Here is a 13177-nt window from a genome sequence, read left to right on the forward strand (position 1 = left end):
CCCTTTCCGTGTTTTGACACAGGGCTTGTGTTGGATAATCCATCAAAAATGGCAGCAATATATTCCGAACTCATAAAAACGCTTGCTCTTTCTAGGTTGTACATTATGGTAGAAATTTACAATAAATAGTCTACAAGAGCTGTTCGCAGAGTGACGTTTTTTATCATTTCCATAAATCTTGTTCGAATTAATTGATATTGCGAATAAGATTTTTAAATGTTTCAAGCTTAAATGAATAGTGTGCGCTGGTCTGTATGAAGTTTGCTGTTGAATGCTAAGGCGCCATTTTACGTAGATACGCCACTGCTGGTTCACCAATCAAGTCATTAGGTTGTAATGCCAAAATGAAGTCGCCACCTGTTGTAAGCAGTTTCGCTCAATCTTCTAGCCTAGGACAAAGGGTTCGAACTAGTACCGCGGTAATTCAGTGGTCAACAAAGAGGAAATGTGTTGAAAACGTTTATCGGCAGAATACGGTAGAAATATGTGTTGATGTCGTCCACATCGCCTCCATAGGTGTCGCTGCGTTTCAAAGAATAATTGTGAATAATATTACTCTTACTTATTGACAAACATCTACATGTGGTTCCTACATGTTTGCTAAACACTTTCACAATCTCACGGCGTGAGCTCTACAAACAACAGTTCATTTTAATTAATTGATCATAAAACAATATGAATTCTCCGAACAATACATCTGACAATAAAACACGAAATGCCAGAACCAAAATCACAAAGGCTGTCGATTAAAAAGTATTGTTGTTTTCACAAGAGATTAGCTTATCCCGCCTTGAATAGGCCATGGATTAAACATTGTTTTCACAATATGTTCAGTGTAATTCGAATCCGCCCAACCGGGCCCGCGATGGAACCTGGTTGACAAAAAACTGTAAAATAATGTTAACTGAATTACAAAGTATCGATAACAGTTATTATGTACTCAAGTACTGGACTACACGGAAAGTGATTTTGACACAGGTTATCAGTCGATCATACTTGGTACATGATCAAAATCTTAAAATAGTATGACGATATATCAGACAAGGATTACACAAAATTAAATTTCTCCACTCGTTTCTAAAAGTGCGGATAAACTTTTATGGAAAGCTGTTACCGGGAAACGTTCAGCAGGCGTTTCGGTTTGGTTATAGCAAACATGATAAGTAGGCCGATATTGACAAACTTATAAACCGATATTGACAAACTTGAAGTGGGATAACAATAAATTGTGAAGGTGCCGTAATTTAGGCCTACGGTGAATTTGGAATGGCGAACATCAAATAGCTACCAGCGTATTCAGTAGCAACATAAGCGAAAAAGAGGAGAGACAGATTACTAGAAAACAGAACTTGAAATAGAACATCTCCGCATTAAAATGAGAAAAAATACGAGACCATCGATATCGAGACTATATTATCGCTAAACTTAAATTAAAATAAATGTAATGTAAGTGCAATGTAGAGCCCAGACCAACAACTGACATATGTGTCAAATCTAGAGCTTGAAAATTTATTCTAAACAAACAATCGAACATCTTATATACGTAATTGGTTGTAGGAAGCGCAAAGCCCATGTGATCTAATTTATATATAATTAGGCATATTTCCATTTGAGTATGATTTCTCACTGGAAACTATCGCGTTGAAAATCTCATATAAAGTGAGAAACTAATTGGACGGACAGACAAATCGTAATGAATCAATTCTGTATTTCAGATACACTTTGATTAGCGGTATTCACTGTAATAAAAAAACGATTTCATGGTAAGTAACTACTTATCGATCGTGATCGGTAAGTATGTTGATAGATATTTGTCTGTTTGTCTGTCTGTTAGACACTTTCGTATGTTACGCGATATCTCACGAAAGCGAGGTTAAATCTGCTCCAAATTTTGCATGTGCATTCATCATATCTCGAATTTCCAATTCCAATGGCGATATGCATAAGTCAGGATTCAGATAAAATAGTCTTCCATGACCCTTGTGAACTTGCGTTTATTATATATATATAACTCTATATGTGATTCTTCTTTCTTAGTAATGAGCTTGATACTTTTGATGATTACTGAGTGATGGGCAAGATTAGTTAATCTTACTTAAACAATTTAAAAAAAAAGCAAAATATGAAATGCTTTATATTGATAATTTAACTATGGTGTGTTGCCGGTCATTCCCTACAAAAGTGAACAGTATAAACAGGCATAGTTTATTTTATATATAAACTTGTTGTTTCAAAGGAATTCCAAGACGCGGAAAAAGTTGCTTGCTCTTCCAAAGATGTCATTGAGGCAGTGACCAAGAAATTAAAGTTTTATTTAGAAGTTCGAAGACGGGAAGATGGTTTCGACACATCGCCATCGTATATTCCACGAAAGGCATATCCAAATCTACTTCCCCGACCTATGCTCATGACTGCGCCACAGGATGTCCCCATGAAGCACCATTTTTCTCATGCAAGAGTCAGGAGTGCGATGGCTAGGCTTCAGTCATATCAGCCACATAAACCTGCACCTGCGAATGATAAACGGGGAAATAAAATTCGACAGGATGTTGAGAAGTAAGTAGGGAAAGCTTGTGGTGTTCTTTATACCGTCATCTGTATTTATGTAGATTTATTTACTGCTGGGCGACCACTTACTAACAACATAATACAGTGGCTAAGGGAAACCAAATTCAGACAAAGTCTGTGAAGATGAGCACAAGCAATAAGTTTAAATCTGATCATACGGAAAGCATAATTTCATGTAATTTTTTTCATGTAATCATGTTATCGTTTGAATATGCACCAGTTACAATCATTTTCATTCAGACATCTTCGGAAAATGCGTATCGATCATCCGATGTGGTTTGCCAACCGTGAATATGACGTCACCAACGACCTTCATCGAATGTGGCTAAAGGAACAAGCAAAACTTGCTGGGATGCAGTCCCTGCCAGTAAAGCGAATGAGAAGACCTCTGCGCAACGGAGTAAAAACAATAGTACGGGCACCACCACCATATGTTTCCGCCGAAGAAAAAGAGGTAAATACAAAGTCTTTCCGAAATATTACATCATATTAAAAAAGCAGTGTCCTAAAAATAATTTATGGTAGCATTAAGAACAATATGACAAATTTCATACTATCTTTAAAAATAAATATTTTCAGCGCCTCATCTCATCAACATGTGGACTAATACTGGGAACGGAAAATATTGCAACAAACCGCCCTAATCGATATATGGAAGTAGGAAATACGAAACTACAAAGTCTGGATCATCCTACTCCATTGCAATTCAGTTTTATGGCAGATATTCATCAGTGAGTTGATTTCTGTTATTAATTCATAGAATTTGTTACTAGATAACTGAACTACGTAACACATTATAAATGGATTGGTATGGATAAACTCTCAAATAATAAATGAAAACCTGTTTCAACTTGAACAAAATATTTCCAGACGCTACGTTAGATCCACGCCACGATATGTTGCAGACTCCGCAATTATAAAATGTGGAAAAAATCGTTATGTTTATGACTTGCATGGGAGAAGAAACAAAGTCGTTATTTTGAAAGAAGATTCCCCCGAATCAGCACAATTCGTCACAGCAACAGCCTGATGCCTTCTATTTCACAATTTTTATTTATCAGTGTAAAAAACTGCAGTCGTATTACCCAACATTTTGTGAAAATTGAAATCAGAGAAATGCATTCCAAAACGTTACAAATTCATTACAGTACTGCAAATATCACAGAATGCCTTTACCCGATTTTCAATAGCAATTAATAACATGTATTGAATTTCCATATTGATTGCGAGTTCCATATCATTTCCAGATTTTTTTTAATACCCATCTATTTTCAACTTCTAGTTTCGCTATTTTGTTTCTAAATTCATATTGTGTAAAAATCAAGCGAAGGTGGTTTTAGTGTGAAACCCGATTTTGTGTATAATTCATCCATTGTTTTTACTGTTTGCTGTATGGGTGAATGTTTTGTGTACAAATGTGCTTTCTTAATATACACTGATAGCGAATAGTTGATAGCGAATTTCCGCATTTTTAGCAAGTTTTATTACCTAAAATGTTAAAAAGGTATCTAGTGTGATTTATGTTTTTAATGATTTGCCTGTTTTCTGATTTATATTGGCGTGGCCACTAGTGGTAGGCATACCACAGTTTGAGAACCACTGTGCTAAGCCATATGACTAAGCCATCGGCTTTTCTGTCTCTTGGTATAAAATCGAATCTTGCGGAGAGTGAGCATGAACAAGATGACTGGAATTGGGGTTGCCAACCGTATTTGAAAGGGCAGTCCTTTAATTGAGGTCTTCTGTCCTTGCCCTTTAATTAGGGTTGCCAACTTTGTGAACAATGTTAGAAAAGGACACTGCAACACAGATCATCAAATTTTGAATTAACCAACTGCTAAACTCTAAATATGAGGAAAAATCCTTTATCAACTACCGGCCAAGCTTTAGTTCGAAAACAAAAGGTACTGTAAGGAAATTGGTACTGTCCTACGGCCGCAGCCTCACCCAACCCTGACCCACTGCCCAATTTCCAACTTTCATATCTTCGACCCGCTGGTCCCATCTCCCTCATTGTTGCTATCCTCGACCCGCTGCCCTATGCCCCTCAGCCTTTCTATCTTCGGCCCACTGCCTATCTCCCTCATCCTTCCTATCCTTGACCCGCTTATCCCCCTAAGCCTTCCTAACCTCAACCCACTGGCCCATCCCCCTCAGCCTCCCTATCCTCGACCCGCTACCATATCTCCCCGACCCTGTAACTCCTCTTTGTACTACTTGTTTCTTAAACTCAACCAGCCCTTCTGTATCCTTACCCGCTGACCACTCTCCCCGAAATCCTTTGCAATCACGGCTGCACGCCCTGATTGTCATACTCAACCTTCTTTGTATCCGATTATGAAAATTTCAGGCTTTATACAGCTCTAGCATGTCAATGATATGATTGAAGCGCACGTCAAGGAAAGGTTGACGGTAGTGTAATATATTGTTATGGGTATATTTAAATAATGGGTAAATTTTGCATGTGTATTCATCATATCTCGGAGCAGAAGCCTATTGATTTTGGATGAATTATGTCATATAATTAGCGAGTTATAAATGAATTTGTGACGGGACACGCGGTGTCGCTATTGGGTCAGAGCGAAGGATACACGCCACTAGATCGATAAGTCGGCGGTCTTCGATTGTTATCTCGTATTCTTTGTTGCCGAGAGGCGTGCATCGGGCAGGTTATTGTCCTCGTATTCGGCTTTGATTGAGAAATCGTATATAGTATACTATCGTTGGCCGCGGATGAAAGCCCTGTGGGCGACTGGGTGTTGACGCAGAGGAACAGATATTTTCTATTGTGTAACTGAGACGGGTGAGGAATTGATAAAGGCACAAATTGCTATATAGCATCTTCAATTTATACGATCTTCTAAGCAATCTGCCGTTACAAACCTGCCATCAACATTCATTTGAACTACTGAAACACGCCGTGTTTGCGCCACACTACCAGCGTTGCCAGATCCCAGTGATGAAAAAAGCCAAATCAAGACAGAAAAAGCTAACAATTTTAACAAAGTACAAAAACTTTACGATTTAACATATTCGAAACTCCTGGAACAATAGTGAATTGGCACAGTTTGCAATGTGCTGATTTAGAGGCATCAGTTTATTTAGTGAGTCACATCAAATGCTAAATCCCACTAAAATTTTATTTGACATGGGTATTTTTAAAATATTTTTTTTTGTCAACCATTAAGCCCTAAAGCTTCACTCATGGCTTTTTAAAAGCGTGTGCTAGAGTTCTATTCAGCAATATATCTTTAAAACACACTCCTCCAAAAAATAAATTTTTATGCAAAAAAATTTCAAAAATTTCTAAAAAAAAATTGGACCTTGAGAAATTCTGTGTACAGTAGAGGGTTAATAATTAATTCCTAATTGATTAATTTTTTCTTCAACGTTTTCGTCAAGTTTTTCCTAACATAACAATACCGAAACGACTATTATAGCATAAATGGTTATTACTCTGAAATTCACACTTGTATTTACAGGTGTATCATGTTCAACGCTTCAATTACCGATTTTGATGACGTCACAGCTCTTATTATTACTGCACAGACCACCCCCAATGCAAAAAAATTAAATTTTTTCGACGGAAATGCGCGTAGAACGACGTAAACAATCCCATACGCGCATTTACGCGTTAAAATTACCATTAATTTTACGTTTTTTTTACATTCAAAAAATACTTCTGCCAACTATGGAGCAGTCGAAATCAGGAATCAGGAAAGGAATATAGCGCAGTCCCGAGAAAAGGCTGAGTGAGATATAGCGCATAGGGTCGAGGAGTATGGGAAGGCTGAGAAAAATAGGGCAGCGGGTCGAGAATGAAAAGGCTGAAGGAGATATGGCAGCGGGTTGGGGATAGGAAACCGAGAGCGAGGTAGGGTAGTGGGTCGGGTGTATGAGGGAAATAGGGCAGCAAGTCGAGGATAGGAAGGCTGAGGGAGATGGTGCAGTGGGTCGAGTAGGCTATAGGAAACCGTCAGGGAAATAGACACATTCATAGTGTTCGATACATTTGTTCTCGAGAACTCTCCAAAGAGTTTTCTCGTCTTGGGGAATTTTTTCCTCGGGTCACCGAGGCTAAATACGACGTGGAACTACGGGCGTAGCATAGCGAGCATAGCAAGTTTTGATAACCAGAATACGCAGCCAATACATTGGGTAGGAGTAGCACATTTCTAGGCTACCAAATATGGTGATTGATTACCATTTGAGGTTCCAGGCATTAGGCCTACATTAATTGACAAATGATCTAAATAAGAACCCATTCTAATATTTCAAACATTTACGTCATTATTTACACTCACAGACGCAGTAAATTTGTTTCATACTCAAATACTCAAATATACCCATACCAATATCTTCCACATGCTGTCAACCTCGACGTACGCTTCAATAATTTCATTGACATGCTCAAGCTGTATAAATCCTGCAAGTTTGCATAATCGCAAGCAAGAAAGGTTGAGTATGACGATCATGGCTTCCAGTATGTTAGAGTGAATCGAGTGCAGGAGGATCCGGGGCAGGGCATGTAGTGGAATGAGGATACAGAAGGGCTGGTCAAGAACAGGAAAGCTGAAAGAGATAGCACGGTGGGTCAGTCAAAGAAACGTAGGGCAGTGGGTCTAGGATGGAAGACAGGGAGCTAGATAGGGCAGTGGGTGAAGGGCGAAAAGGCTGAAGAAGTTGGGGCAGCGGGTAGGGGCCGGAGAAGAAGGTATGGCAGTGGGTCGAGGATGGGAAACACAGAGAGAGGTAGAGCAGTGGGCAGGAAGGCTGAGGGAGATAGGGCAGTGGGTCGAGGAAGATAAGACAGTGGGTCGGGGGTAGGATGGCTGAGAGAGATAGGGCCGCAGGTCGATAATGGAATGGCCAAATGTAACTGAATTGAAACTTTTCATCTGAAGGAGAATGATCTCGTTTTCGAGGCCTCGTCCGCGTGCCGAATAAATGGGCTTGAATAAATGGCCAAGTTTGGCACGCGTGCCAGTGGTTGCCCACCCCTGCCACAGGCACTTGGGAATTTGATGCCCTCTTCAGAAATGAAGTCACAATAATCCATTATGGCGTCATAATTGACTTTTAACAATTATGTAAAAATGCAGTAGGGCATCATGAATAACATTTTAAATTGCGTGAAATAAGAAAATTTAACTACAGGTAAGATACGTACGCTAATCACCGTGGGTAGCATTTAAGAAAACTTTAACAAACACAAGCTGCAATAAAACATTCATGGCATCAGAAATCCGACGTCATAATACCTGTTATCAGTACCGAAAGTGGGGACATGGCTCCCCAAAAAAGATCCAAAAATATATAATATTTCTTAGATTAATATAATCTAAATTTTTCAATCAGTAATTTATTTCTTCACCATGCTGAAAATATGAACTATACATACACACATTAAATACATACAAATTAAACATATTTTGTTTTCCAAGATAAGGATGGAGAGTTATCATCAAACTTAGACCTATTCAATTGTTCATTTCAATGTCTCAACTTTTCAAACGGAACATATTTGGGACAAGAAATATCAATCTGATCATCAGTTTATTATCATCATTTTATAAAGAAAATATCAGTATAATAATAAGTATAAGTTTATTTCGACTCCATAATCAGCAAAACAATAAAATGAATGGTAAAAATAAATAAATAAAAACTGATTATGAAATCAGGAGAGCGAACAAAACCTTAGATAAGGTTTAAAACGTACAGAATGTATATAAGATGGAAGGTTTTGCCAAGAAGATGTGGTACGTGTTCACTCACCTAAAATAATTGAAATATTTCAAACACACACCCACACACACAACCATATGGAAGTTATTAAGTAAAGGGAACATGAAAAATTACATACTGGTAGTTAATAAATAAATAAAAATTACTTGCCACACCATATTAATAAATTTATGAAGATTGCCACTGCCAAATTGGTCAATTTTATAAATGGGAGTGAACAGTAAAGATAAACTTTTATAAACAAATAAATTGTCAAGCTGATTATAGATAGAGTCAAATGCCGAAATGCCCAACCAAAGTTGCCAAAAATAATTTGGCAATAATAGGCTCTAATTTGGGGAATGAAATGGTCTCGCCCACCTCTTCATGCACCCAATTCTGGCAACTTTGGTTGGGCAACTTGGCATTTGACTCCAACTATAATCAGCTTGGCAATATGTTTTCAATAGAATCTTCCTTTTATATCTTAATTAACAATTAGAAGATCGATCAATTTGGCAATGGCAACCATTACAAAAATATCAATATTTGTGATTTATTCATGTTGTACCAATTTATATTTATATTTACTGTGCTCTCTATACTACTGCTAAAATATTATGCACACTTTCTTACGTCACATGGGTACTGAAATTATACAGTGACAATTGCTTGTTACTTATAGTATGCATGGGTTAATATGGCCTATAAGAAGGCCTCACCTTAAAAATTTAATGAACTCATGCAACCTGTTTATGCAATATTCAAAATATAATTAAACTTGCAGTGTGCAATCTTAAATGACATGTTTTTCCTAACCTGATATTTCTTTATAGCGTGCAATGTTGTTCTATTCAACCATCAACTATTAACCCGTTTAATTCGTTAATCATACTGTACTTGTCTTAGTTGTCCATCACTTTCATAATTATCCAAATGATATAAGAATTATGTTTGATTACTGTTATATTATTTCTTTTGAATATTGTATTTATATGAATGAGATCTTTTGAGTGCCTTTATTGAGCTCTACCCTTTTTCAATTACCATAGTCAAAAACTTTAATATCACTATGTGCAAAAATGTATCAAGCATACAACCTCCCTGATTACACGATTGTTATTTATTAAAATTCCAGGAATAAAAATTCAAGTATTCTGCAGTGGTTCGCCATATGGTTAAGCCATCTTATCGGCTTTCCCCTCCCCCAGGATAAATATGTAAATCCTATCCTGTTTTTGATATTCTGGTGGAATCTTCAAACATTTGACAATGCTAATAAGGCTAAGAATCGAAGTCCAAAATGCCCCCTACACTGATCCCCCGTGTCCTTTTCTTTTTGATTGAATATAAATTTTGTGAAAAGTATTTTTTTATTTTAATTCCAATGATAAAGAAGTTAGTTATATTACTAAGTTTCAATAACTTCTTAGCTTGGTTGCAAATTTTCGCCATGTTGTTTGAAGCGCTTGATCCGCTGTATATATATATTTTTTCTTTATACATATATTTAAAATGTTTACATAAAGAATTATTTATTATAGTTTAAAGCCGACTGATATTATTAGTGCAACTAAGTTTCCAACTATATCTCATGTTGACTTCATTTTTCACCTTATTATTCTTACCCGTTCAGGTTATATCGTGTTTATTTTGAGTCCCAATTCATTATTAGGTATAATCTGTTTACATTTATATTATTTTTTGTTCCTAAAGTTTGTAAAAATATTACTGGTCTAACTTTTTCATCAAGTCATCTTAAAATTTGAATCTTATTCATACAAGCGAAATAGGTGGGAGTTGACCTCGATGACCGCATGGTCGTATCGCTCCCTCCTGTCCATACCAAAACTATTTTATTGTTGCTACTCTTTTACTGTATTGATGACTTCAATTTTTTTGGTTGACAAATTAATAAATCTCTCTCTCTCTCTCTCAATATGGTGTGGCAGATAATTTTCTTTTCTAGTATTTATTTATTTTTTGTTTACTGTATAGTATACCCTAAATTTATCGCGTTTTATTCTTACTTAAATAACTTCTCAGTGGTTGTGTGTGTGTGTGGCTGGTGGGTGCATGTGTGCGTGTGTGAAATAACTTAATAATTTTAGGTGAGTAAACACGTACCACTTCCTCTTGGCAAAACCTTCCATCTTATATTTTGTACGTTATAAACCTTATCTAAGGTTTTGTTTGCTCTCCTGATTTCATAATCAGTTTTTATTTATTTGTTTTTATCTGTCAAATGTATTGTTATGCTGATTATGGAGTCGAAATAAACTTTTACTTATACCAATGACATTAAACAACATGATAGGCAACTCTGACGTCACTCCATAAGGCTACAGGCGAAGGATTGTATTTCATGATACGCTCCAATGCACATATTTCTCGTCGCCTTTCGCGACCGTTTTCCGCTCGCTTTTGCTACTCGGCGTTTTCTTTACGTGTAGTACCTTCCTATTTGCGCCTGTAACGAAAGAAAATAATCCTTATATCTAAGAAGTTTTGCTCACTTGGAAAGCTGGAATTTCAGACAAGCTGTGAAGAGTAATTCTGGACATCATAGACGTTTTTTTTTATCAGAGAAGATTACAAACGCGATAGCGTAAAGATTTGTGTGCAACATTTTGCAGATAATGACAAAGTTCAAAGTTAGTAATTTTAATGTTTGCGCTTAAACATTGAAATTTCATTTAAAGAGGGTGTCATACAAAACAGCAAAACTGTTTGTACTTCTTTTTACGGTGCTGTGGTACAATTCCATAACACAAAGTTTGCACCTATCGAACTTGCTTTAATAGGTAAATTTATTAGACATATTACATATTCAGTTAATCGTAGGTAACATTTCTGGTACATAATGCCCCGTAGATAGGTTTGTGTCTAAATTTAGCTCATAGCTCAATAATTAATATTATCTTCGATGCAGGAGGTTGCAGGGCTAAAATCAACTTTCAGCCTTACCGATCAACTGACGATGCTCATTTAGTTTGGCTCGAGCAAGTCCTCTTGAAAGACTTGTGTGAATGGGAACTACCTATATGTTTTGCCTTCCTCCGATTTTAGAAGACAAATTTATTCTGAGGGATTTCGCATATAATTCTCATTGATTGTTGGCTGTTTATAATTTCTATTAATTGTGAATTCTAATTATAACAAAACGTTAAAAAAATTTTTACGTAATTTACTAGCACCTTTTTCTTGTCAATACTCCAAGTTGAGGTAACAAACAAGACAATACGTTTATGTCATCTGGAAGCAAAATATGCACACTAATTAAAAGTTTGACACATTGAGATAATACACCATGACAGGAAATACAAGTTAAAGATATATATGACCATCACATTGTAATTAAAATTAAAAAAAAATTAATAGGGGCTGTGGAGTATGAAAAGTTCAAGACAAAGAAAAGAACAAAAGTTCATAGCTCATGAACTCTCAATTTTGCCCCCATTGCTTTGTGAAGGCCAATATATTCCGAGTGGCTGAATTGGTTTACCTTTATGATAGCAACGATTTTGTATTCAATATAGCGAGTTTTTTTTTTCAATTTATTTGAAGTGATATTATTTCCCAAAGCAATGCTTGAAACGTCTAGATCAGTGGTGTCAAACTCATGGGTTTTCGAGAGCCGCATTGCATTTTGCAAATTGTAAAAAGGGCCGCAAACAGTTTTTGATAATGTATAGTTGAAAGATAGTTTCAGTTTGTGACATATATTGTGATGCAACTAAACAGTTGGATTAAGTTTTATTATTTTCTTTAATTTCGAATGCAATTACATATTAATATTTGCATTCCACTATTATTGCAAGTTACTGTATTTTTTACAAAAAATCATAAAATTCCATGTACAACCATCAAAATTTTTAAACAAGCTTTGGATAAGGAAAGAATATTACATACACTTAATCTAAATATATGAACCTAAAATTGACAAAAATACTACAGTATAAACTCAATGTTTTTTTAATTACATTTGTCCTGACGTTTGGCATCTTTTATGTGTCACCAGCATACTAAGGTCAGGCTGAAATGATTTTATAGTACCAACTCTAACTCACGAGGTCACATGATCATGGGTTAATCTGGATCTTTGCGAATGTTTAAATAATTCCAGTAATGCAAAAAAAGTTACTTTTATCATTTCATGTATAGATCAGTAAAAAAACAAATGACAGATTTTTTCGACAAGACATTTCGCGCCACATTGCGTGGCATAGAATTGCTTGAATTGATATTGATTTTTAGTAACTAAGTCGTTGTATTATTATATTAATATACAAACACATGGAAATTTTCTGTTCGAAGTTGCTCTTCGAATTTGTCATATTGACTGCTGAGCTTATTGTGTTTTTTCATTGTACTGATGGAAATATGACAAATTAAACAGAATTCTTCTTTGCTTCAGAATTTTGTGAAATGCAGAAATATTGCAACTCCCATTTTCTTCGAAAATGCCACCTTCTTCATGTACTTGCGTTTAATTTATTCACTCAAGTGTTTTATACAAGTATTCTTTTGCTAGCTTGATGTATATTCTTTATTGGGTCAAAATGTGAACAAAAAAAAATAATTTTCCAAAACTACTTTCAGTAAATTGTTTTCTGTGTGAATAATCAATTTTACTTTAAAAGGTTTGTATTTTATCGTGAATCATGATTATACCTTTTACTGAATTTCTTCTATAGTACTACCAAAAGTTGATGAACCAAATATAACACAGGTGTAGTGAGTGACCCGTAATCCTCATTTTCCAAAGCTGTTTTAAGTATGTCTGGCGTGTTTTGTGCCATTTTACAAATAAGACCGTTTATGGAATCTTACGCTTTGGAATTTTTAGTTATTTTCCTCAAGCCCTGCAGGATATGGGGGC

General features: G+C 35.9%; 1 protein-coding gene across 1 annotated transcript; it reads left to right on the forward strand.

Annotated features, from left to right (window-relative positions):
- The first annotated feature begins 1526 nt into the window (after positions 1-1526).
- On the forward strand, positions 1527-4068 carry LOC120338053 (uncharacterized). The gene is made up of 5 exons (XM_039405981.2): positions 1527-1763; positions 2237-2556; positions 2809-3022; positions 3148-3299; positions 3439-4068. Exons 1-5 carry the CDS (start codon positions 1761-1763, stop codon positions 3596-3598), a joined length of 849 nt encoding a protein of 282 aa, XP_039261915.2. The 5' UTR covers positions 1527-1760; the 3' UTR covers positions 3599-4068.
- Positions 4069-13177: the final 9109 nt, after the last annotated feature.

This window comes from Styela clava, chromosome 10, assembly GCF_964204865.1.
Source record: "Styela clava chromosome 10, kaStyClav1.hap1.2, whole genome shotgun sequence".
Classification (NCBI taxonomy): Eukaryota; Metazoa; Chordata; class Ascidiacea; order Stolidobranchia; family Styelidae; genus Styela; species Styela clava.